This window comes from Peromyscus maniculatus, chromosome 21, assembly GCF_049852395.1.
Source record: "Peromyscus maniculatus bairdii isolate BWxNUB_F1_BW_parent chromosome 21, HU_Pman_BW_mat_3.1, whole genome shotgun sequence".
Taxonomy (NCBI): Eukaryota; Metazoa; Chordata; class Mammalia; order Rodentia; family Cricetidae; genus Peromyscus; species Peromyscus maniculatus.
In genome coordinates, this window is record NC_134872.1 from 25261886 (window position 1) to 25288227 (window position 26342).

Sequence of the window (26342 nt, forward strand, 5' to 3'; positions counted from 1 at the left end):
TTCCTGGTTCAACTCTCTTTAAGTTAAATTGTATAAATTTGAAGAGCTTGTCTTCAGGATAAATCTACTTTACGCCAGTGCAAAATGGCAGAAATAAAGATGTATAAATCCGGGCCTCTTTATTTTATTTTTTCCTTGCTCCAGATGGAAAGAGGAGGAGCTGGGGATGTAGCTCGGGTGATGGTACTTGTGCCCCCTGTGCACAAAGCCCTGGATTTGATTCTCCAGTACCACATAAAAGAGGCATGGTGGCTCACACCTGCAATCTGAGCACTCAGAAGGCAAAGGCAAAAGGATCAGAAGTTCAAAGTCCCCCTCAGCTACATAGCCAGTTCAAGGCCAGCAGAAAGACAGAAGAAAGGAAAGAGAGAGAGAGAGAGGGAGAGAGAGAGAGAGAGAGAGAGAGAGAGAGAGAGAGAGAGAGAGAGAGAGAGAAATTTAGTGGTGCAGACCTTTCACCTCAGCACTTGAGAAGCAGAGATGAGTGGCTGCAAGGTCAGCCTGGCCTACAGAGTGAAACCCTGTCTCCAAAAAGAAAGGGAAAAAAAAATAAAGAAAGGAGAGGGGGCAGGAAGGGAACGAAGAAAAGAAAAAGAAATGAGAAGTACAGTAGAGAGAGCGGCAGCAAAATGGAGCTTAAAAAATGATCTCCAGCCCGGGCTTGTGAATCTCAGGTCACTGTTGGTACATCTGACTCACTGGCTGTACCCCAGGCAAAGAATCCAAGGCTAAGAATGTCATCTTCGTGTGTGTATTGCCCAAGAGGATGTGTAGCAACGAAACATTGTTGAATGCGTGTAGAATACTGTCAAAGACTTCATAGATCTGGCTGTGAGCAGTGCTGACATCACTGGTTTTGCTGACCAGCAGCTATCGTCCTGTTTTATAATCTATATTTTAATAATTTCTCAGCATCCAGAAGTCCAAGGAGTTGTCATCTCCTCCGGCCACCTCTGCAGCCATTCCTCCAGCAGCCCAAGGCCAGCCCAGAGTGTCCACCGTCCAGCAGGTACATGAAGCTAGGTCGAACCCAAGTGACCATGACCACCTTGCGTGGCAAGGTCACGCTCCCCTGTTGTAATCTGTCGTTACCATAACCGCTTTGTCCTTCTGCCGCACGAGCTCATGGCTTCCGGTGGCTTTGGGAACCTAGTCTGCTCCTTGGGAAAACATCGTAGGCAAAAGGGATCCTTGACAAGTTAGTCTCTGGGGCCCCCACTTCGTAAAAAGTGCCAATCATATGTGAACCAATGGGTGTACATCTTAACTTTACTCCATGGAACTTGGAATAATTCTACTTCCTAAGGCAAGCAGGAAGTTGTTTTTTTCGAAAAATAAACAAGACTCGCCCCTTTCAAGTTGATGATAATGTTTATTGTAAAACACTCAATGTATAGAAGCATATAAAGTAAAAACTTTAATCAGAGCTGGAGAGATGGCTCAGTGGTGAAGATGGAGTATTGCTTTTGCTCAGGACCCAAATTCAATTTCCAGTGCCTACTTTGGGCAGCTCACAATCAACCATAATTCTAGTTCCTGGGGATCCAGCTGCCTCTTCTGGCATCCATGGGCACCTACAGGTGTGTGCACAAACAGAGATACATACCTATACATATAACTAAAACTAAAATAAAATCTAAAAAAAACCCCACCAAATTTAGTCAAGTTTGTATCTCTACACCCCTATCCTCAGATATCAATAGTAATCATTGCTAGGAGAGACTTCCAGGCACTTTCTATTCATATATAAAAATATTCATGTATGCATGTACTTTAAAACATGAAATTATACTTTCTAAATGTATTTGCAGCATGTCAATGATAATCTAAATAAATATATTTTGATGTATTGATCTACGCCTTAAAAAATATTGAGGATTACTTATCTAACCTCTTCGGTAATGCAGAGGGTCAACTTTGAGTCCAAATCCATTGGTCTTTAAACAGTGATTTGTGTAGCCCCAGGGACTTGATGAGCCCTCTTCAGATTAGGGCTGGTTACCTGGACCCATACGGTGTGAGGGAAGTGTAACTTTACAGCTAGCCTGACCTCAGAAGAAATGCAATCAGCTCAATCAACAATCTCAAGTCTAAGATTCATGAGTTTAGAAAACACTGGTCTTTTGATTTGAGATTAATTTTCTATAGCGAAGTCTGTAGATTTGTTATCTCAGCCTGTCCGCGCAGCAACCTTGGTGACAATGAATGTATTGTTGCTTCCCTTCTTACAGTGTCAGAGTCCCACCAACTATTTGCAAGGACTTGATGGCAAGCCAATCATCGCAGCTCCAGTGTTTACCAAGGTAATCAAAGAAGACTTCTCTTTCTGTCGGGGCTTTAAACCCCAGGGAACCCAGACAAAGGACCTAAGAGCCTCTGATTTGATCTCAGGATTTGTCTTTTGGAAGTACAGTGGAGGGCTTAAGGGTTTCTGTGTTTGGGTAGTTTCTATGGTTTCATGTCTGGTCCCAGGTTTATTTTATTTTACTTTTTGAGATGGGATCTCACATGTCCTAGGCTGGCCTTGAACTTGCTATGTAATTTAAGATAACCTTGAACTTCTGATCCTCTTTACCTCAACCACTTGAGTGCTGAGATTACAGGTGTATACTGCTATACCCAATTTATTCATTGCTAGGAACTGAACTCAGAGCCTTGGGTGCACTAGGCAAGCACTCTGTCAGTTAAACTACATCCCCAGCCCCTCTCCAAGTTTCAGATTTCTTTTCTTCTTTTTTTTTTTCTTTGCTTTTTTTTTTCAACTAAAACAGTTGATGATTTTATTTTTATATTTCACAATACAAGTGAAAGCTGTGCCTTTTTTTTTTTTAAAAAAAAAAAAAAAAAAAAAAAGACAGGGTTTCTCTGTGTAGCCCTGGCTGTCCTGGAACTCACTCTGTAGACCAGGCTGGTCTGGAACTCACTCTGTAGACCAGGCTGGCCTGGAACTCATGTAGAGCTGCCTGCCTTTGCCTCCTGGGTGCTGGGATCAAAGGTGTGTGCTTTTACCGTTGCCCAGCTGCAAACTGCACCTTTTACCCGACTGCTCCCCTCCAGAACTGTTCTCTCCGTTAGGAAGGGGGAAGTCTTCCTTGTCAGGCAGCTAGAAAACACTCGGGCTCAGCACCATGATCGCCTGGTGAAACAGAACAAGAAACACAAAACTGATAGAGCCCTCCTGCTCTTATCTGTCTGGCTGAGTCATGCCAGGCCGAGTGGGCACCATCCCAGGGCAAGCAGGAGGTCTCCTCATTGGAGGCCCAGGCATCATGGGCATGTGGCCTCCCATGGGTGGCCTCAGACCAGGAGCAGGAAGGCCGCACATTGGCATCATGAGTGGGCCTCACATTTAGGGTGCAGGCATCATGCCAGGGCAAGGAGGACCCAGGAGACTGGGGAGAGGCCGGATCACGGCCCCAGCCGAGGAGCAGAGCATGGAACTGCTTTGTTGAAATGCAGCCGTCATTTTGTCTATCAGGCTCTAGGCCTGCTCTTCCATCCATTTCCAGGAGAAGAAGTCTTTCACATTCCCTTTGTGTTTCCTAGCACTGCACTGTGGCTTTCTCACCGATGGAGAATCATGGGTGAGATACTGATAACTCTTGCTAGATCCACAACTGTCCTAGAAGAGGAGTTCGGCCATATTGGATGAGATCATCCAAGATGGCTTCCCAAAATCCATCCCGGAGTCTAGAGTAATCCCTGTCCACCCATTTCCACGTTGATTAGGCACATTTCCTTGTGTGAATAAGATAACTATTTTTTTTTGGATTCATTTAATAATCTGCCTCTGGTGTTTCAGCCTTACTGTTGTAAAGATACATATCACAATAGTGACAAGAAAACTTAGGCATGTTGTTCCTCAGGCCATTGGCTACCTGATTCCTTCTTGCCCCAAGTCTCAGGTTTCTAAAGACAGTTCTTATCATCAGGGAAATGTACTCACTGCTAGCCACACTGACCTTTATGGCCATTCTAAAGGTTGTTAAACAGTCACTCCTGGAAATCAGCTGACAAGATTCTGACTACTTGTTCTTCTAGAGATGTGCCCTGACTTTCAGGAGGATCTGGTTGTGGGACTTGCCTCTGGTGCTCAAGGAAACAGAGCTAAGTGATTTTAGGAGATTTAACATGAAGCCTGGATTAGGACAAAGAGCTCGCTCTTCTATTCTGAGGTATTAGCAACTATAGAGTCACCAAATTCTAAATCACCCAGTGTTTGTATTTTGAACTGGAAAATTCAGTTAGAGATCCTCGTTTACAAAGGATAAAAACCAAGGGAGGGCCAGAGAGATTAAACCAAAATTCAGCCAATGTCCAGGACTGGTTAATGGAGAAATTAGGAGTAGAAACAAGTTTTCCCACGTCTAAGACTATGATTCTTTCTATGTGCAACATACGCTGTTGCCCAAGACAGTGAGCTCAAAGGTGAAAAAATAAGTCACGCCGGGCGTTGGTGGCGCACGCCTTTAATCCCAGCACTCGGGAGGCAGAGGCAGGCGGATCTTTGTGAGTTCGAGGCCAGCCTGGGCTACCAAGTGAGTTCCAGGAAAGGCGCAAAGCTACACAGAGAAACCCTGTCTCGAAAAACCAAAAAAAAAAAAAAAAAAAAAAAAAAAATGAAAAAATAAGTCACACTCGATTTTTTTTATATTATAATTTGTCTTCATGATATTCTTCTTCGTATGAATAGCAAATGTAAGCCCCAAGAAATTTTTTATTCTATAAAAAATATGGCTTAGCCGGGCGGTGGTGGTGCACACCTTTAATCCCAGCACTCGGGAGGCAGAGCCAGGCGGATCTCTGTGAGTTCGAGGCCAGCCTGGGCTACCAAGTGAGTTCCAGGAAAGGCGCAAAGCTACACAGAGAAACCCTGTCTCGAAAAAACAAAAAAAAAAAAAAAAAAAAATATGGCTTGAGCCATGGATATTAATTGTGGTTGACGTTGTTCTCCGAGGGTCATTGGTAATGTCTAGAAACACTTTTGGTTGTCACATGAGAGGATTGTGCCAATGGCATTTGGAAATGTGGTTAAGCACAGTACAGTGCTCAGGGTGCTAGCCTCCCCGCCACCCTCCCCACGCCCCAAAGAATCATCTAACCCCAAATCTCCAGATTGCCCAAGGATAAGGAACCCTGATTTCAAGGAAAAATGGCAAATGTGGTCTTTTCTAGCAGTACTGATATTCTTGCTAGAGCCACAACTGTCCTAGACGAGGAGTTTGGCCATCTTGGATGAGATCATCCAAGACGGCTTCCCAAAATCCATCCCAGAGTCTAGAATAATCCCTGTCCACCCATTTCCACGTTGATTAGGCACATTTCCTTGAGTGAATAAGATAACTCTTTATTTTTTAGATTCATTTAATAATCTGCCTCTGGTGTTTCAGCCTTACTGTTGTAAATGACTGAAAGTAGGAAAATACTTGTTCTGATTTAGTAGATGCAAGACTATGAAGAGAAATTGTGGATGCACTGTGTGTGTGTGTGTGTGTGTGTGTCTGTGTGTGTTACAGTTAACAGACCTGTTTTTGTCATCTCTTATTGACACTGCTAAGCCATCTAGCCTTAAGAGACAGCATAAAAGTGTCACAGAAGTAAAGCATTTGTCACGTCCATTCCTCACAGGTTAGAGACAGTGCCGACTCAAAAGGTAGCTGAACCACCAAATACCCTGGTGGTCCCAATAGTCTCCTTCCTGCTCATTCTCGGCACCCACCACCACTAAGTTCCAAATCTTAAGTATGCAAAGAGTCTTATGACCCAGAGCACATGCCTTGTACATTCCTCACAGGTAAAGCTCTTTGTATGTTAGGTTTTTCCCAATCACCCTGAAAGCTATGTGTAATGGGCAGATAGAAGTTTAAAAGGTGAAGTCTGGCACATTGATGCTTGCCTGTAATCCTAACAATCAGGAGGCTGAGACAGAAGGAGGCTGTTCAAGGCCAGCCTGGGCTACATAGAAAGACCCTGTCTCAAAAACTAAGTTCGAAAGCTTTCTTTCTTTCTTTCTTTCTTTCTTTCTTTCTTTCTTTCTTTCTTTCTTTCTTTCTTTCTTTCTTTCTTTCTTTCTTTCTTTCTTTCTTTTTAAGTCTGGTTTCAGAGTGTAGTTCAGTGGTTAGGTATTTATCTAGAAAGTGCAAAGTCCTTGGTTTAGCCCTCAACACAAGAGGAGAAAGAAGAGGAGGAGGAGAGAGAAAGAGCCAGTCAGATAGGACCCTTTAATATTCTTTATATTTAATTCCCAAGGTCAATCAAAGCATCCATTTTAACTGCTTTACTGAGGTGACTGTGAGTGCCTCTCTCTGATTAGATATTCTGGTTGGCAGATACATATGCTTTTGACAAATAAAAATGGGAAAATGAACTGATCATCAGATACGGTGAAATCTACAAAAATATTAGCCTGCTGGTGGGAAACCAGCTCTTGGTACACAGACGCAAACTGTGAGAAGCCTTTCTCTGCCCTCTGAATGTGAGCTCCTGCCTCCATAAATGGGATTGTCCAGGGACACGGGGCACCAGGATAGGCCGGGGTTCAGATTCCAGAGAGATTTATCAGCCGCAGCGTGCTTGCGTTAGTCCCCGTCAGTGAGGGCAGGATTGAGGTCACAGTCACTGCCAGTGTCATTAGCGAATTTCTGAGTCACCGTTACCAAGGATGGTATTTCGCCACCGAGCAATGAGAGCAGGTGATTTGCATACGTCTGTCCAGGTTATTCTGTCTCTGTTTGTCTCTTCAGGGACTCCAGGCTGCATGGCTCCTGTGACTCACTTTCTATGCAGCCCCAGAAAGCATTTGCCAACTACGGCAAGCCGTCATTTTTCAAAAGCACTGACCGGAGGGTTTTGTGTAACTCCCGTTTTCCCTTCTTGGGTGACCTTCCTTTTAGAGGAGGTTTGAGTGAAAAGGAGACTTGCCCGGCCACACGGTGACAGGGTTGAGAGCGGACTGTGGGGTTCCCTACGGGTTTACTCACAGAGGGTGCCTGTGCCCCCTTCCTTTTCTTGTGGTGCATTGAGTAGGTGCTTGAGAATGCCAGGCCAGTGCTCTGCCCCTGAGCTACGTCCCTAGCCACACTTTCATGGTTGTTGTTGTTTTAGACAGAGCCTCATGTAGCCCAGGCTGACCTCGAACTCTGTAAGTAGCAGTGTTTGACTTTGAACTCTTGGTCCTCTTGGATGCCAGGGCCACAGGTATTCGTGACCACACTTCGTTTACACTGTGCTGGCAATCAAACCCAGGGCTAGGCAGCCTCTCGATCAACTGAGTTACATCCTTAGCCCACCTTCTACGTTTGGTGTCTTTTAGTTTTGTTTTAGATTTCTTCATTTATTGGGGGTTGGGGTGTATACAACATGTGCATGAGATTAGAAGCACGGTCCAGGGGTCGGTTCTGTCCCTCGACCCTGTTATGCGCCAGGGGTGGGACTGAGGTTGCCAGTGTGGATGACGGCGAGTGCCCTTCGCCACTGAGAGGCCCGCCAGCCCTCCTGTGTTTTGAAACACTCCGTGTGTGGTGCGAGACCACCCTTCCTCCTCTTGACAACATCAGAAACACTTCACGTGGCTTACCAAGAGCACAGCACTCACACTTCTGGAGTGTGGAGGGGGGGGGGAGGTGACCAAATTAGAATCTTGCTCCTGTCGCCTCCCACTCAATGGCAGCTGCCCTGGCGAGTTTTCAAGGCTGTGGCAGCCCCGGCTCTGGCTGCTTCAGCAGTAATTTGAAGAGTGTAAGGGGGCAGGGGAAGTGAGAATCTGAAGAGCACCACATTATATAACAGCAGAGGCAGGAAACCCCGAAATAACTGGGCCAGCAGCCAGGTCCAGATTTCTGAGGACTGCAGGGTCCCTCTTCCTAACCCACCAAACCCAGAGACTTACCTTTGCTGGGGTACCTGTGACGACCAAGTGACCAAGGGACTTCTGTCTAGTTTTTTGTTACTTTTTTTTTCAGTGTGTGTGTGTGTGTGTGTGTGTTGTAGACGTCACAGCCCAAGTGTGGAGGTCATAGGACAACTTGTGAACTTGTGGGGAATCAGTTTTTTCCTTCTATCACGAAAGTCCTGGGATTGAACCCAGATCCTCAGGCTTGGTAGCAAGCCCCTTTACCTGCTGAGCCATATCGCCATTTCCCATTGGTCTATATCAGTAAACCTTCCCGGGCCAACGCCAGCCTAATAATAACAAAATGAACCTTGGAGCTACTCTTAAAATATTTATGTATTTTGCCGGGCGGTGGTGGCGCACGCCTTTAATCCCAGCACTCGGGAGGCAGAGGCAGGCGGATCTCCGTGAGTTCGAGGCCAGCCTGGGCTACCAAGTGAGTTCCAGGAAAAGGCGCAAAGCTACACAGAAAAACCCTGTCTCGAAAAACCAAAAAAAAAAAAAAAAAAAAAAAAAATATTTATGTATTTTATTTTATGTGTATGAGTGTTTTGTCTGCATATATGTATATGTATCTGATGCATGCCTAGTGTCCAAGAAGGTCTGATCCCCTAGAACTGGATCCCCTAGAATTGGAGTTACAGACAGTTGTGAGCCACCATGTGGGTGCTGGGAATCAAACCCAGGTCCTCTGCAAGAACAAGTTCTCCTAACTGCTCATGTATTTTAACCAACAAGGGGCATACTGTTTCTGAAGGTATCGTCGCATTGTGTCTGCCAGCCAAGAACCTCTGAGCAGGAACCCACCTTTATAACCCCCGACAGAGGCAGGCCAGGGGCAAAGCAGGCACATGGTTGGATTTATTCTGTGGCAAATACTTCTATTTCTGGAAGCTTCAGGAAGAACAGAAACAATGGCCCCTTGCTGGCTGGCCACGGAGACCCTCCAGACGGTCGGGTCTGTAGTGAATGAACTCCAAGATGATCTGTATGTGGCAGATTTGTACTTTGGACACTGTTTTTACCTCAGGAGGCTGTGGACTTTTGACTCTAGTGACTTCAGTTCAGATCCATAATTCCAGTAAAGATTAACTCAGCCTTCCTCAGCTGAGGACTGACTGATTCATCCTCCTCCTCACCTTTAGTGAACTGAGATGAACATGATCGGAGTCTGGGCTGTTAGGATATATTACTACCCCCGGGGACCCCCGTGGGTATCCCGAGAGTGCAGGGAAGCATGCTGGGCAGATGGGCTGGCGAGCAGGGCAGTGGGGTGGCGGAAGGACGTGCACAACCCAGACACTGCATCCGCGTGGAAAGTCTATTATAATAGAGAGATAAAGAGACAGAGAGACAGAAAGAGGGAGGGAGGGAAAAAGAGAGGGGGGGAAGGAAGGGAGGGAGGGAGGGAGACCGGAACGGGGTCGAGTGGTACACACCCCGTGGGAGCAGAGGGAGAGGAGAAATGGGCGGAGTTTTTCCTTAAAAAGAGACTTTTATTTCAGGACACAGGGCGGCGCCAAGGGGAGGGATCGGAATATCAGCATGGGCACCGTCTGTGTATTTGCTTGTATTTTGTTACTATAACAAACTACCCAAGGCTGGGTCCTTTCCACAGGAGAGAGGTGTGTTTATCTTACAGTTTGGGGGTTCCAGGCTTAGCTCTGGTGAAGATGTTGAGGAGGATGGTTAGACAATGGTCGGAAAGAGAGAGAGGAGAGAGAATCCTGCATCCAGACAGGAGACGGGATTTTAAAAGGAGAAAGAAGAGGGCTGGAGAGATGGCTCAGTGGTTAAGAGCACCTGCTGTTCTTCCAGAGGACCTGAGTTCTATTCCCAGCACCCACGTGGCAGTTTGTAATCATTCCTAACCCCCTTTCCAGGAGATCCAATACCATCCTCTGGCCTCCCTGAGTACCAGGCAGACATAGATTCAGGCCAACACCATACATAACAACTGTTTTGAAAAAGAAATAAAGAGAAAAGGAGCCGGTAACGCAGGTCCCATTGCCTCTTAACACTGTTAAACTGGGGAACAAGCTTCCAACGTGTGAACGTTTGGGAAGACACATTTTTTTAAATGTATCTATTTGTTTTACATCCTGGCCTCAGCCTCCCCCCCACCCCCCCACCCCCCCACCCCCCCGCCCCATCCTCTCCTCCGAGTCTCTTCCCCCATCCCCTTCCCTGCTCCCACCCCCCAACCCCCCTCTCTTCCATCTCCATCCAGGAAAGGGCAGGGGGAGACACATTTTGATCCAAAATCAGTCCCACACCATTAGAAGACACCTGAGATCTACGGCTGTGATAAATGAAGCGTCCTCTGCACTGCGTCCTAAGGGCTTTAAGTCATCCGAATGTATGGGGAGCCACGCGGGCCATCTCCTTATAGAAGATCACAGATTTTCCAGGCATAGTGGTTCATGTCTCTAACCCCAGGCCTCAGGAGATGGAGGCAGGAGGATCAAGAGTTCAAGGTCATCCTCAGCTACCCAACAAGCTTCAGGCCACTCTATCTGAAAACACAAAAGCAAACCCAGCAAGCTGTCTTCAGCTGTGGGGGCTGAAGAAATGCCTCAGCGGTTAGGGTCCAGATTCAGAGGATTGCATCAGGCAACTCCCAACAGCTTGTAACTACAGCTCCAGGGGCTCTGGTGCCTCAGAGGCCACTCCACCCACCCACATAAACGTAATATATATTCTCAAAAGAGAAAAGAAAAGGATGCCTCCACAGGCAAAGGCGCTTGTCTCCAAGCCTGATGACCTATGTTTGACCCTGAGGTCCTACATAATGGAGGGAAAGGACCAACCCCTGCAAGTGGTCTTCTGATAGCCACTTGTGGGCCATGATACTCATAACTCATAAACACACAGTACATAAAAATGCAATAAACTTTAAGAAAAAACAAAAACTCTACCATTTGCAGGATAATGACGGGCTTTCAACAACTTTTTCTTTTTTTTCCTTTTTCTTTTTTTTTTTGTATTTTTTTTCCTTTTGTTTTATTTTACAATACCATTCAGTTCTACATATCAGCCATGGGTTCCCTTGTTCTGCCCCCTCCCATCCCCTCCTCTTACCCCCAGCCTACCCCCCATTCCCACCTCCTCCAGGACAAGTCCTCCCCGCCCCCCCCCCCCTCAGGACTGCGATCAACCTGATAGACTCAGTCCAGGCAGGTCCAGTCCCCTCCTCCCAGACTGAGCCAAGTGTCCCTGCATAAGCTCCAGGTTTCAAACAGCCAACTCATGCAATGAGCACAGGACTTGGTCACACTGCCTAGATGCCTCCCAAACAGATCAAGCCAATCAACTGTCTCACCTATTCAGAGGGCCTGATCCAGCTGGGGGCCCCTCAGCCTTTGGTTCATAGTTCATAGTTCATTTGTTTCCATTCATTTGGCTATTTTTTTTTTCAATAATTGAGTAAAACCGAAATTTATTATAAGCCACAGTCGTCCTAGGGACCTCCATGCTATATATATATAGCCTCCATGGTTCTATGGGCTGTGGTCTGATTGTTCTTTATTTTATATCTAGAATCCACTTATGAGTGAGTACATACCATGACTGTCTTTCTGGGTTTGGGTTACCTCACTCAGGATGATTTTTTCTAGTTCCATCCATTTGCCTGCAAATTTTTCTCTGCTGAGTAGTACTCCATTGTGTATATGTACCACATTTTTTTCATCCATTCTTCCGTTGACGGGCATCTAGGTTGTTTCCAGGTTCTGGCTATTACAAATAGTGCTGCTATGAACATAGCTGAGCATGTATCTTTATGGTATGAATCAGCATTCCTTGGGTATATGCCCAAGAGTGAGATGGCTGGGTCTTGAGGTAGTTCGATTTCTAATTTTCTGAGAAACCGCCATACTGATTTCCACAGTGGTTGTACAAGTGTGCACTCCCACCAACAGTGGAGGAGTGTTCCCTTTGCTCCACATCCTCTCCAACATTGACTGTCATTGGTGTTTTTGATCGTAGCCATTCTGACAGGTGTTCAACAACGTTTTCTAAGTGGCTTGTAAGATAACCTTTGGTTATCTTCCTCCTGAGTGTTGACACTTCTCTTTCCCACCCTAGACATTAGCAGGCCTACTCTGCACTGTGGCATTGTGGGAGTCTTGGCTGAACAGCCTCTCTAGAAGGTTCTTCCTTCTTCAAGAGTGCTTCGAAGACCCCTGCTGAGAACTGCTTTAGCAAATGAACTGAGCCACACACCATGTTAGAACGCGTAGATTAACTTCATTCTCCATATATCCATCTTATGGAAGTGCCAAATATCATTTCCACAATCCCTCTGCCACCACCATTTTGTTTGTTTGTTTTTTGTTTTTCAAGACAACAGCATTTCTTTGAGTAACAGTCCTGGCTGTCCTGGAACTCACAGGGATCTGCCTGCCTCTGTCTCCTGAGTGCTGGGGACTAAAGGTGTGTGCTGCCATGCCTGTGGTTTTTGTTTGTTTGTTTTGTTTTGTTTTTGTTTTTTTCCCACCACTATTTTTATTGGAGGGTTGTTGACTTGATTTTCTGACTTGTTTACCTCAGAAGTCATGAAAATCCCCTTACATACTAATTCCAGAGAGATGTTGAACTGCCACTCCGGTTTTCAATAGGCACCAAAGTTGACATTTTAGCACAGAATTTTCTCCAGAGGTCAGGGAGAGCACATTGCATTCAGCACGTGGATGTTGCCTGTCTTCTACCTTGTCATTATAAGATGTACTGGGGAAATGAGGAATAATTAGATTTTTCAGTCCAGTAGCACTTTTACTAATTCATAAACCACTCGGTGTTATTCAGGTCACGAAGGATTTCAGCAAATTTGGCACCACAGAAAAAACCAAATAGTGATGTTGAACTACAGCGCCCCCTGGCAGCCACTGCTGTGCTCGGTCAGGCCAGAGTCCTGCCCTTTGGACTTTGGGACAAGACCTTGTCATCTACAAAACTCTGCCGTTGACCAAAATCACCCCACTTTGTAATATTTTTAAGTAGGTTAATTGTTTTTTGTGTTAGGCATTACTCATAACTGTTTGCAGGGATGTGTGTGTCTCTATGCAGCCCACATCACTAGAAAAGGGTTATAAAATGTGTCAGGGCAAGGCACAAAATATAAGTTTTGTTTAGACAAGAACTGAAAAAAATTAAAGGAGTGAACGACAAAAGAAGAAAAAAGAAAACTAACAAATGAAAATAGAAATTACTAAAAAAATGATCTTGGGGTTGGGGATTTAGCTCAGTGGCAGAGCGCTTGCCTAGCAAGCGCAAGGCCCTGGGTTCGGTCCTCAGCTCTGGAAAAAAAAACTGATCTTTACTCAATATGTTTGACCTATGCTTCATAAATTTGATTAGCACTTAAATGGAGGTAAATGCAAGAAATAATGAAGAAAGTCCTGGAAGGGCTGGGTGGTGCTGTCTTCCAAACTAGACTCTGTGTATACTCACTGAGTTGAAGCCGTCGGAAACGTAGGAGATGTGGAAAGAATCCAGGGGTGGAGACGGTGTCCCTAAAATCCAGCAGTAGGATACAGTCCCCAAGCACATAGGTGATAACATACTCCTCTCGTCCCAGATGCTACAGAACCTGTCAGCCTCTGAGGGGCAGCTGGTTGTCTTCGAGTGCAGAGTAAAAGGAGCCCCGTCCCCGAAAGTCGAGTGGTACCGAGAAGGGACCTTAATAGAGGACTCTCCAGACTTCAGGATCTTACAGAAGAGTGAGTGGATGCTTTTCTGATGGTCTTACATTTTTAAACAAGTGTTTCATATGGGTTTGTTTTTCCTGTTTTTTAACAATAAATTGAATAGATAGTAGAAAGCTAACATAAAGGGGCAGGAGACATGCCTCAGCAGTTAAGAGCACCGGCGGCTCCTCCAGAGGACCCGGGTTCAGTTCCATGGGGAGGCTTACAACTGTCTGTAACTCCAGTTCCAGGGCATCTTACGCCTTCTTCTGGCCTCTGTGGGTACTGCAAACACAATGCACACAGACATACATACCTACAGGCAAAACACACATACACATAAAAGAGCTTTTTAAATTTTTTAAACATAAAAATCACTTCAAGAATAAATTGTATTAATATATTGGTATATATCCTCCAAGATTTCTCCATACATATTTTTAATTAAAAAAAACGAGTCAAATATATATATTTTGTAACTGATTTTGCTTTTTGAGACAGGGTCTCACTGTGTAGCTCTGGCTGACCTGGAATTATGTCGACCAGGCTGGGCTTGAACTTAGAGATTCTCCTGCCTCTGCCTCCCAAGTGTTGGGACTAAAAGCATGTTCCACCATGCCTGACTATAATTGATTTTTTTTTTTTACACAAAAGCTCATAGACATCTTTCCATAATAATAAAATTTTCTTACTTTTATTATTTTAAATCTGAGTTTCACTTATTTATTGTATGTGCGTCTGTGTGTGTGTATATACATACTACAGCACACCTGTGAGGGCAGAGGATGATTTGCAGGAGGAGTTCTCCACTTTCACCGTGTGTGTGTGTCCTGTGGATGGAACGCAGGCGACCAGCCTTGGTGACAAGTGCCTTTACCCACTGAGCCATTTTGTCACCCATAATTATAACTTTTTTCTTTCTTGCAGTAGTAAGGATTGAACCCAGGACCTTCTGCGTGCCAGGCAAGAGCCCTACCACTAAGCTATATACGAGTTTTGTTACCTTTAAAACTAGTATAAGCCGTGGGCCAGTGAGATGGTCAGCAGGTAAAGTCTCCTGCCTTTAAGCCTTAAGACCTGAGTTTGATCCCAGGATCCATAGGATGGAAGGAAAGAGCGGATTCCTGCACATTGTCCTCTGACCTCCACGTGAATGTTGTGGCTTATACTATAGATAGATAGATAGATAGATAGATACATACATACATACATACATACATACATACATACATACATACATACTAGATACATAGAAACATAGATAGATACATAGATAGGTAGATAGATAGGTATAGATACATAGATCCTAGTCCTTCTGAATCCCGGCTCCCGTTGGCATTCTTCCTTGTCTGGGAGCCTGCAGCTTATGTTCACTGTGTGAATCCAGGTGTGCTGCAAAAGGAAGCATCAGTTAGCAGTTCTCCAGCTGCCCTGCCCCTCTGTGGCCTTATTGAGGTCACTGGTACTTGGGTCACTACTTAACCTTGACAGATTGTCCTTGTCACATCACCCCCAAGTAAACAAGGCCCTGAGACTCCACAGGGAGCTTCAGATGGAGACACAGCTTTTCAGTGAAGTAGACGCTCACGACCTTTTGTTTTTTTCTCCCTTTAGAACCTCGATCCATGGCAGAGCCAGGTAAAGATCGTCCCAACTGTAACGTATTGATATGTGATGAGTGGTTTTGAGATACACATATGTTGTAATTGTTCTAAAATTGTTAAAAATAGCCAAGGAAAGGTGAAAAGTAAAAATTCTAGAAAGATCCGAATGAACTCAAGCTGTTATTGTTGAAGGGGGCAGGAAGGAGTATGTTCGAATTTGCATACAAATTTAATATCTGGTACGAATGTAGTTAATTCGTTAACATTTTCCTGGGGATGTTTTCCCTTTGAACATTACTCCCACTCATTTCATGCCCTCCTCAAAATTGGGCTTGGAATTTCTCTGGCACCAACTCCAATCCCACAGCCTCTGTGTATCAAACTTAATGGGCGAGAGGCTGGGAATATCAATAATTGAGAACACTTGTCTGGCTTACTCAAAGCCATGGGTTTGATCCCCAGAACCAATCAAAATAAAGTAAATAAAGAAAGAAATGTATGGAGATTAAATGTGTATGCTGTTTCTTGACTTGGTTTTGGAGAATACCAAAAATAGAAGCGAGAGCCATAAAGCATTTTCGAGTCATGTACACACCAGAGCCCTCAGGCTGTATTTATAACTCTGGGTGAGGAGATTGTTCAAAATTTTATTGCAGTTCTCTTCAGACAGCACAGATATTCCAGAAGCAAGCACAGAACATCCATATTGCACACCTATGCTCGACCTTAGGGCATATAATAAAGACAAGGGTTCTTTCTTGTAAGGACTAACCAGTATTGTTTGCCATGGCCTCCTGGGAATTCCTTCTACAACAGTGGTTCTCGTCCTTCCTGATGCTGTGAGCCTTTAATACAGTTCCCCATGTTGTGGTGACCCCCCGCCCCCCCACAACCATAAAAGTATTTTCCTTGCTACTTCATAGCTGTAATTCTGCTACTGTCATGAGTCATAATGTAAACATTTGTGTTTTCTGATGGTCGTCTTAGGCCACCCCTGTAAAAGGGTCATTTGATCCCCAAATTGCAACCTGTAGGTTAGAACCACTGTTCTAGAAGGTTCTAGTTGACCTAACTCAGTCATCACGAAATACTGAGATGCCAAGCTTCCCCTAATACTACTGCTTTAGTAATTTCGTTTTAATGACCCTGCTCTTCTCCGGTTTTCAGAGAGTATCTAACTGTATTAATTTTAGGTTCTAGTCATGTCTGAGAATTACCTGTATTGTCACTCTCAAGACTTCATGTCATGTATCAGGCTAATCCATGGGAATGACTATGGTGTTACAAAGGGAGATTCACTTTGATCTCCTCTCGCCTGGAGTTTCTACTGCTCTATCAGCTAATTGTTACCGCCTCAACAAAGCATTCATACACTGTCCAATTTTTTGTGCTGCTGGGGATCAAACCCAGGACCTCATGCATGTTAGGCATGAGCTTTCCCGCTGAGACATATACCGCCCCGAGCCCTTCTGCCCGATTTTAAACTGTGGCCTTTCTTTAAAATTATCTCACTGTGTAATTTCCCCATGAAAATAATGAGAGACTGGGGTTTGGAAAACTATTTCATTCGTTTTTTTCTGTTTCACACACACTTCCTTTGACGCCGCTAATTTGTGTTTGCGACTTTTGACAAGTCTATTGTTAGTCTAACTGTCATCTGGATGGACAGTAGAAACAGAATGTGCATTATGTGTAACCACTGGTCCCCGGCTCCCCCTCGTAGGCAACTGCTGAAGAGAACAAGGAATCGGGAGTTTGAGGCACGCCCACACTACAGCTTTGGAGAATGTAGTTCAGTGGTTAGAGGGCTCCCCTGGTGTTATATGCAACACATTATCACAAAACCTTCATGAGCTGTTGGTTTTATGTCTTTGGACATTTTCAGCCTCCTAACGGGTCAATCTGATCAAATAGTTATCGGTTGCAGCTCTTTTGAAAGAACTAATTAAGTCAACTCCTTACATCAGCGTTTAAGAATCGTCATTTGGCGTCACTTAGTCTCACTGTTCTGTCCCCATTAACATTTCTGTCTTACTGGCATACAGAGGAGATCTGCACGTTAGTCATCGCTGAGGTGTTTTCGGAAGATTCCGGATGCTTCACCTGCACTGCCAGCAACAAATACGGCACAGTGTCCAGCATCGCCCAGCTGGACGTGAGAGGTAAGTGCTCCCCGGCAGTCAGACTGTGAGTGTGAACGTCAGAGTCCTTTTGTTTGCTTGTCTTAAGCTTCTTTGTGAAGCCTTGGCTGTCCTGGAACTCGCTCTGTAGTCCGTAGTCCAGGCTGGCCCCTCTGCCTCCCCAGTGCTGAGACTAACAGTGTGCACCATCACGGCCCGGCCCAGAGTCATCTTTTCTTCCAGATTCACCTATGAATCATAAAGATTTAAATTACTCACCATGGCAAGTATGCAGTCAAGGTCTGATGTGCAAAGGCAATATGGGTAAGACTGGCTGAAGAAAAAAAAAAAAGATTTAAATTGGGGCCCGGAGAAATGACTCAGCGGTTAAGAGCACTGGCTAGTCTTCCAGAGGACCCGGGTCCAATATCCAACACTCACAACCATCGGTAACTCCGGTTCCAGGCTAACCACCACCCTCTTCTGGCCTTCAAGGGTACTGCATACATGTGGTACATACAAGCAAAGCATTCACACATAAAGTATCTTTGAAAAATTTTAAATTATTGAGAAAATTGTTCCCGGGGGCTGGTGAGAAGATGGCTCAGCAGCTAAAGGTACCTCCCACCAAGGCTGACTAACTCACTTCAGTCCCTGAGACCCACACAGCGCAAGAAGAACGCCGATTCCAGCAAGCTGTCCTCTGACCTCCACCCTCCTGCCTTGGCATGCCTGTATGACTGTACACACACATGCACAAACATAAAATAATAACAACAGTAACGAGAAAAATGTTCTTGTGGCTGGAGATTATAGCTCAGCTGGTAAAGCGCTCGCCTAGCAGGCATGATGCCCTGGGTTCCTTCTCCAGCCCCGCCTTAACCAGGCCCTAATGGGGCACACCTGTAATCCCAGCACTGGGGACATGAAGACAGGAGGACCAGGAGTCCAAGGTCATTGGCAACAGAGTGAGTTCAAGGCCAGCCTAGGATACATGAGACTCCACCTCCAAAAAAGTTTATGGACAATGTCCAGTTTTTCAATTCGTTTTTTGTTTGTTTGTTTGGGTTTTTTTGTTTGTTTGTTTTGTTTTTGAGACAGGGTTTCTCTGTGTAGCTTTGCATCTTTCCTGGCACTCGCTCTGTAGACCAGGCTAGCCTGGAACTCACAAGAGATCCACCTGCCTCTGCCTCCCGAGAGTGCTGGGATTAAAGGCGTGTACCACCACCTCCTGGCTAGTTTTTCAATTCTTATTTCACTTACAGCCACAGACAGCCTCCCCAGGTGCCTGATGTCATTTCACACTTCCCAAGAAAGCGGCTCCCTGGCCTTATATAAACTACTCAAGTTCCTAAGAGTACTTCAAGGGGCTGGAAGATAATTCAGTAGGCAAGGCACTTGCACACATATAAAACACAAAATGTAGCCAGGTGTGGTAGCACATGCCTTTAATCCCAGCACTCAGGAGGCATGGGAAGAGGCAGACAAATCTCTCTGAGTTTGAGGCCAGCCTGGTCTACAGCGTGAGTTCCAGGACAACCAGGACTACACAGAAAAACCCTGTCTTGAAGCAAAACAAAACACAGAAGAACTCTTAGATTCCAGAGGTAGGGGATCCAGGGAATCAAGCCCACATCCTTGAATAAACTAAGCATGTATCCCACACCACTACATGCACGGTTGTGTACTCCAACGTTCAATTCAGTTTCCCCCACATCCTCACCACCCTTGAATGCTCCAGATTTGGCCTGTTTTGGGCAAGCATCTTCCTGTATGCGCCTTTCCATGGACTGATGGTTCCCTACTTGTATGCACACCCCAGCTCCAGGTGACAGTTCCAGCTCAGTCCTGTGGGAGGTCTCCAGCTCAAGGTCTCTAATTGTCCTTTCAGGAAACGATGACATCAGCGATAATGGGGCTCTTCCCCCAGCCAGCTCAACCACTAGCCTGGCTGGGACTGAGCCCCAGCCCTCCCCACCCAACCCAGAGCCTCGTTCTGAGGAACCGCCCCCCAAACCCAAACTGGAAGGGGTCCTGGTGAACCATAATGAGCCCCGTTCCAGCTCCAGGATCGGGCTACGGGTGCACTTCAACCTGCCTGAAGATGACGTGGAGAACGAGGCTTCCTCCGGGAGTGGAGTCGCCAACGCCAGCCAGGCCAGACCCGACTCCTTCCCCGAGAGGTTCAACAACGGACCGGAAGCCCGAATCCCAGAGCCGTCCTCGCCTGTCAAAGAACCCCCTCCTGTCCTGGCCAAACCCAAACTGTAAGTAAAAATAGAATGGATACCTGGGAGCGCCTGGGAGCCTCCTGGGAGCCTGACCTTAAAAATCAGAGAGGTTGGGGCCGGCGGGATGGCTCAGTTGGATAAAGGCGCTTGCCTCACGAGCCTGAAAACCCAGGTTCAATCCCTGGGACCCGTGTGGTAGAAGAAAAGCAACACTCATGAGCATCCTCTGGCCTTCACATACACACGTGCGCACATACACACACATGAACACACATGTGCACACACATACACACACATGTACACATACACACAAAATTAAATTTAAGAATGTTAATAGTAGAGTTGGGCTGGGGATGTAGCTCGGTTGTTAGAGTGTTTGCCAAGGATTCAGGAGGTCCAGGGTTTGAGCCCCAACACTGCAGTAGGTGAAGTAGGGCACACCTGTGAACACTTGGTGGGTGGAGGAGCCAAGAGGATCTAAAACTTAAGGTCAACTTCACAGGGAGCCTGAGGCCAGCCTGGGCTACATGAGACCTTGCCTCAGACCAAACCAGACAAAAGATAGAGCTGAAAAACAGAATTCCAAGCGGGAAAACATACTTCGAGTGCAATGCAGAATGTACATCTTCACATCGCCGCGAATGGATGCGCCCTCACGGCCGTCCTCGGTACTAACATTCTACCCAAGCAACATGACACCTAAATTCAGGACACTCCTGTCTAATGTTAGAGTTCTCCAGCTAAAGCATGTCTGGACTTCCTCCCCGAAGAGCGTGCTCTTTGTCTCTTCTTCTGTCCTCGTGTGTCTCTGCATCAACCGGAGCTTGTGCAGTCACTAGAGACGCTCTTCAGTAGGTGTCCATAGTTCTTTGCTTCCGCCGAGTACAACCCAGCACCATGTGTCTGAATATGACGGGATGCAAGAAGTCTTGGTCTTCTGTCTCAGGTGCATGTTCAGTGCTCCTGCGGCCAAGCAAGTGCAGAGCATGACCTTAGCATGTTGATCTATTGCAGCTAGGGATAACGTGCGTTACAGTTAGTGATAGAAGCTGTATTGATAATTCTATAGACCTTTCATGTCAGTGAGCAAGCCTTCAGCAACGAACGGGTCCTGCGCTTTGTCCTTCTGTGGTGACGGGGAGATGCTCACCAGGTGCCACTCGAGTTATTGACTTTGGTCTTCACCCTGCCGTACGCCCGACTGGCCTCAGTAGATTTCCTTAGTCATGGAGGGAGATTCCATGGGTCCCTTTCTTGTGTCCTTGACTCTCAAGCCAGAACCATGTGGCCAAAGTTCTGGGGCTTGCTGGGGCTGGAACACGGCCCCCTCGTTCAATTATATCTTCACCAGCTTTCTGTTTTCTTAGTGCTCTTAGCCGCTGAGAAACCGCCATCTCTTCAGCCCATCTTCCTTGCTTTTTAGACTTTAAAAATAATATTACATTAGCCAGGCATGGTGGCGCACGCCTTTAATCCCAGCACTCAGGAGGCAGAGGCAAGTGGATCTCTATAAGTTTGAGGCCAGCATTGTCTACAAAATGAGATCTAGGACAGCTAGTGTTGCTACACAGAGGAACCCTGTCTGGAAACAAACAAAAACAAAAAACAAAAACAACAACAACAAAATTATAATTTTTTATTTGTGGGGAGGGAAGGGCATATGCCCTGGCATCCATATAGAGGTCTCACTTGGAAGTCTGGCTTTCCATTCTGTCTTTTGTTTTTTGGTTGGATATGCTTCTCAGAGAAGGGAATTTGGGGATGGGTCAGCCAAACAACTCCCTTAGGACCCGCCTTCTCTCTGTAGGGGGTTTTCTCCTCCAGGGACTGTGTCAGGGTGGGTCATTTAAGATTACGTGGAGCCTGTTGTTACTGAAAACCCTAAAGTAACAGAGGTGAAACACCTAAGAATTTATTTATTTTTTTCTCACATAAAGGGAGCCTGTGGGGCTGTTCTGACGCTAGGATCTAGTCTCCTTCATCTGCTCTGCCATCACCAGCATGTGCTTCCTTGCTGGGACCTCTCATGGTCAAGATGCCTCATGGTCTGGCCATTGCATGGTCATTTCAAGAGCAGAAAGAGGGCTGGAGAGATGGGTCAGTGGATAAGAGCACTGGCTGCTCTTCCAGAAGTTCAATCCCCAGCAACCACAGGGTGGATCACAACCATCTGTAATGAGGTCTGGCGCCCTCTTCTGACCTGCAGGCAGACATGCAGGCAGAACGCTGTATACATAATAAATAAATAAATCTAAAAAAAAAAAAAAAAAAAAAGAGCAGAAAGAGCACAAGGGCAGGAGTCACAGTCTCGGTGTTAGGAGCCTCTTTTAGGTGCCTTCTAAGAGGTCTCGCCCAAACTCTTCTCATTTTCTCTCTTGGGCTAGGATTGAGTCACCTGGTGTGCTAGCTGCAAAGGAGACTGGGAAATGTAGTCTCTAGTTACACACATGGCAACAATGAAAAAAACACCAAACCCAACCCAAACAAAAAGCATGTTCTTAGCCAGGGATGGTGGCAGGCACCTGTGATCTTACCACGAGAGTGGAAGCATGGGGTTGGGGATTTAGCTCAGTGGCAGAGTGCTTGCCTAGCAAGCGCAAGGCCCTGGGTTCGGTTCTCAGCTAAAAAGAGACAGAGAGACAGAGAGACAGAGAGCGAGAAAGAGAGGGGAGGGTAGAGGCAGGAGGATCAGGAGGTCGGGTTGTCCTCAGCTATATAGCAAGTTCAGGGCCAGGCTGGGCTCTATGAGACCCTGTCTCAAAGATATTCAATCTAATGAATAAATAAATAAATAAATAAATAAATAAATAAATAAATAAATAAATAAATAAAATAAATAGGCTTCCTTACTAAGCAAAGAATTAAGTAGACAGTGATGTCTGTCATATGAGACATCCAGTTAAGGAAAGTATTTTTGCAATGAGTGACACCCTCTAAAAATCTAATTCTCCTCACTATATATTCATTTAGTATTCCTTGCCTTTTTAAGTTTCCTCTTAATTGTATTTCTATGTTTGTATTAGTATAGGTATTAATATACATGCATATGCACACACATACACACCCTCTGTGAACTCACAAGCCTACAACCTTTCCTTACTAGCTTAAGAAAAGATTTTACTTAATGTGTATAGGAATTTTGCCTGCATGTATGTATGTACACTATGTATGTGCAGTGCCCACAGAAGCTGGAAAAGGGTGTGGGATACCCTGGAACTGGAGTTACAGACGGTTGTGAGCTACCATGTGGGTGCTGGTAATTAAACCTCCAGAAGAACAGCCAGTGCTCTTAACTGCTGAGACAACTCTCAGGCCCCTAGTGTTTTTTTTTTTGTTGTTGTTGTTGTTGTTTTTAATTGACACACAGTAATTGTACAGTGACCAGGTATTGTGTGGCATTTTGATACAGTATATGCACTGTATAATTGTCAGTCATATAAATCCCAAGGTCAGGGCTCAGTTATCATTTCTCTATTGGGATTTCTCATACTAGTTTTAACCTGCTTGGTTTTCACTGCATAGGCCGGGCATTAAAATGCAGGCTCATTCTGACCAATGCAGGTGTTTCTGTTCCTTTCTTATTCCATCGGTTAGCTTTTCATGTGGAAAACAGAGATAACGTTCATCTTTAAATTACTACAGAAAGGGGGGCTGGCATTTTTCAATACTGTCTACCCAGAGCCAAGATGATTCTCTTTTAAATTTGCAGCTTGAATATCAAGTGGTCTGAAGCAGTGTTTCTGTGTATGAATGGTTTTTTTTAAAAAAAAGATTTATTTATTTATTTAATGCACACTGGCGTTTTGCCTGTATATATTCTGTGTGAGGGTGTTGAATCCCTTGGAACTGGAGTTACAGACGGTTGTGAGCTGCCATGTGGCTGCTGGGAATTGAACTCAGGTCCTCTGGAAGAACAGTCAGTGCTCTTAACCACTGAGCCATCTCTCCAGCCCCAGTGCTTCTGAATTAAAAAAAAAAAAAAAAAAAAATCTGTCGATGCCTTCTGGCTTGATTGAGGCAGTCTCCACAGATCATTTTAATATACAGCAATTTGGAAGCCACTGACCCAGACTTAGAGATATAACCTGAGTTCTTGATCTTCCTGCCCTTCATCCCTCCGTGTCCAGGGGAAATAAATAAATAAATAAATAAATAAATAAATAAATAAATAAATAAATAAATAAATATTTAAAAACGAGCAAACTGTCAGACAAAAGTCAGGAAAAACTAGAAAACCCATGCTTTGGGGACAAATGTGTCTTTTTGTTGCTATTATTTTGAGACAGGCTCTCATGTAGCCAAGGCTGGCTTTATATTTACTATGTAGCCCAGGATGACCTTCTTCTGAGTCTTCTGCCTCTACTTTTTCCTTCCTGCTGGGATCACAGGTGTGCACAATGACACCCAGTTTTTATGGGGTGCCAGGAATTGAACCTAGGACTTCCTGAGTGCTAGACAAGCATTTCCTATCTCCAGACTCCAGACAAGTACATCTTTCGTGCAGTGGTATGCATAGGAGAGTCACTCAGCATTGCTCTCAGGTCCCACCCTGACCCGTAGAGTCAGAAACTCTGGGTAACTTGGAAGTCTGTGTTTTAACCAGGTTCTGAGGCTGGCTAAAATGGAAGAACAGCTGACCTATATGTGACTATCATAGTGTGTAGACTCCTTCCTGGTCCAATTGGCTCCCTGAGCATTGGTGCCTCAGTCAGCCAGGTCGTTTTCCAGTCCCCAGCTGGGAGGACTGGTCGAGTGGTGTCCATCTGCTCAGAACTAGTTGTCCTGGTCAGCTGGGGAAACATTTAACAACTGACTGGGTGAGAGAACCCTAATGGTTAGAGTTGCCAACTTCTCCCACGTGAATTTAGGCCACCAAGAGAAGGCCACTGAGTGGGTTGTTGTGACTGGGTCCATCGCAAATGTCCTTCAGGGCCAGGGAAGAGTTATCACTGGCACACAGTATCCAAAACTGTTGCTAAAGCCACCTTCAAACTTGATACCCAGGCTTATAATTTGACTAATACTTTAATCTCAAAAATTCAAAATCTACCAGGCGGTGGTGGCGCAAGCATTTAATCCCAGCACTTGGGAGGCAGAGCCAGGCAGATCTTTGTGAGTTTGAGGCCAGCCTGGACTACCAAGTGAGTCCCAGGAAAGGTGCAAAGCTACACAGAGAAACCCTATTTCGAAAAAACCAAAAAAAAAAAATAATAATAATAATCAAAATCCACAAGCTATGATGCCAGTACACTTGTAATCTCAGCACTCAGCGGACTGAGGCAGGGGGATTGAAAGCTCCAGGTTAGCTGGGGGCACATAGGAGACCCTAACACAAAAAATTAAAAAGTTAGTATTTTGCATTTTCACATCACAAGAAAAAGCCAGCACCAGTAAAAACTGTTTATTCTTTGCAGAGGAAAACACAGCAAAGATATTTCTGCTTCTTAATTTTGATACAATTATTTATTATTTATTATTTGTATTTGTGTATGTAAGTGTGAGCATGCATGTGCCATGGCATGCCTGTGGAGATCAGGGGACAGCTTTGGTAGTCTGGTCTCTCCTTCAGACACATGGATCCCAGGTATAAAATGCAGGTCATCAGGTCTGGCAACGTGTGCCTTTACCTACGGAACCATCTCTCTTGTTTCTTAAATGTTTAATCTTTCAATGATGAAGAAATGAAAAAAAAAATCTGAGCGTAGAGGCACCTGTCTTTAACCCCAGTACCCTGGGGGGCAGAGAAGTGGATCTCTACATGTTCGAGGCTAGCTTGGTCTACATACATGAGTTCCAGGCCAGCCACGAACTATATAAGGGAGAGGCTGTCCTCAAAAGAACAAAATGAACAAGAGAGAAATGAAAGTCTTTAATGTTTGTTTGCTTTTTGAGACAGGGTTTCTCTGCATAGTCCTGGCTGTCCTGGAACTCGCTCTGTAGACCAGGTTGGCCCCCAACTCAAAGAGATCCACCTGCCTCTGCCTCCCGAGTGCTGTAATTAAGGGTGTGTGGTACCACAGTCTGGCTAGAGACTTATTCTTAATTATGAATGCCCGGCCTTAGCTTGGCTTGTTTCTAGCCAGCTTTCCTTAACTTTAAATTAACCCGTTTATCTTCTGCCTCTGGGCTTTTCCCTTTCTCTGTTTTTGTATTCCTTTCTTTCTTACTCCATTGCTGCTTGTGTAGCTGGGTGGCTGACCCTGATGTCCTCCTCCTTCTCTGGCCCCTAGATCTCGCCTCCCAGATTTCTCCTTCTATTTATTCTCTCTGCCTGCCAGCCCTGCCCATCCTTTCTCCTGCCTCGATATTGGCCATTCAGCTCTTTATTAGATCATCGGGTGTTTTAGACAGGCACAGTAACGCAGCTTCACAGAGTTAAACAAATGCAACATAAACAAAAGTAACACACCTAAAAATAATATTCCCCAACAGTTTTTTTGTTTTTTAAACAATGTCACGTGGCCTGGACTGGCAGGCAACTTGACACACAGCTGAGGCTGGCCTTCAACTCCTGATTCTCCTTCATCAAACACTCAAGTGCTAGGATTAAGACATGCCCCACCACACCCAGCATCACAGTAGGACACTTGGGAGAGTGAAGATTAACCTCCGTAATAATTATAATGCTGAAAAGGGTTTAGAGAAAGACTGCTTTGACTGAATAGGAACACAGGACCATCTTATGCACAAAGCCTTGCCTGCCAGATCTCGGTGAGTTCAAGGCCAGCCTGGTCTACAGAGTGAGTTCCAGCACATCCCGGGCTATACAGAGAAGCCCTGTCTCCAAAATAAATAAATAAATAAATAAA

The 26342-nt window shown here is 45.3% G+C and overlaps 1 protein-coding gene across 3 annotated transcripts in view; it reads left to right on the top strand.

Annotated features, from left to right (window-relative positions):
- Mypn (myopalladin) overlaps window positions 1-26342 on the top strand; it is a 115235-nt gene that overhangs the window by 65207 nt on the left and 23686 nt on the right. For all 3 annotated transcript variants that reach the window (XM_076557137.1, XM_076557136.1, XM_006972738.4), the window contains 6 exons: window positions 913-1009; window positions 2232-2303; window positions 13470-13611; window positions 15193-15216; window positions 17228-17344; window positions 19194-19569. In XM_076557137.1, the coding sequence (XP_076413252.1) occupies window positions 913-1009; window positions 2232-2303; window positions 13470-13611; window positions 15193-15216; window positions 17228-17344; window positions 19194-19569 (828 nt within the window). The remainder of the gene's footprint in view (window positions 1-912; window positions 1010-2231; window positions 2304-13469; window positions 13612-15192; window positions 15217-17227; window positions 17345-19193; window positions 19570-26342) is intronic.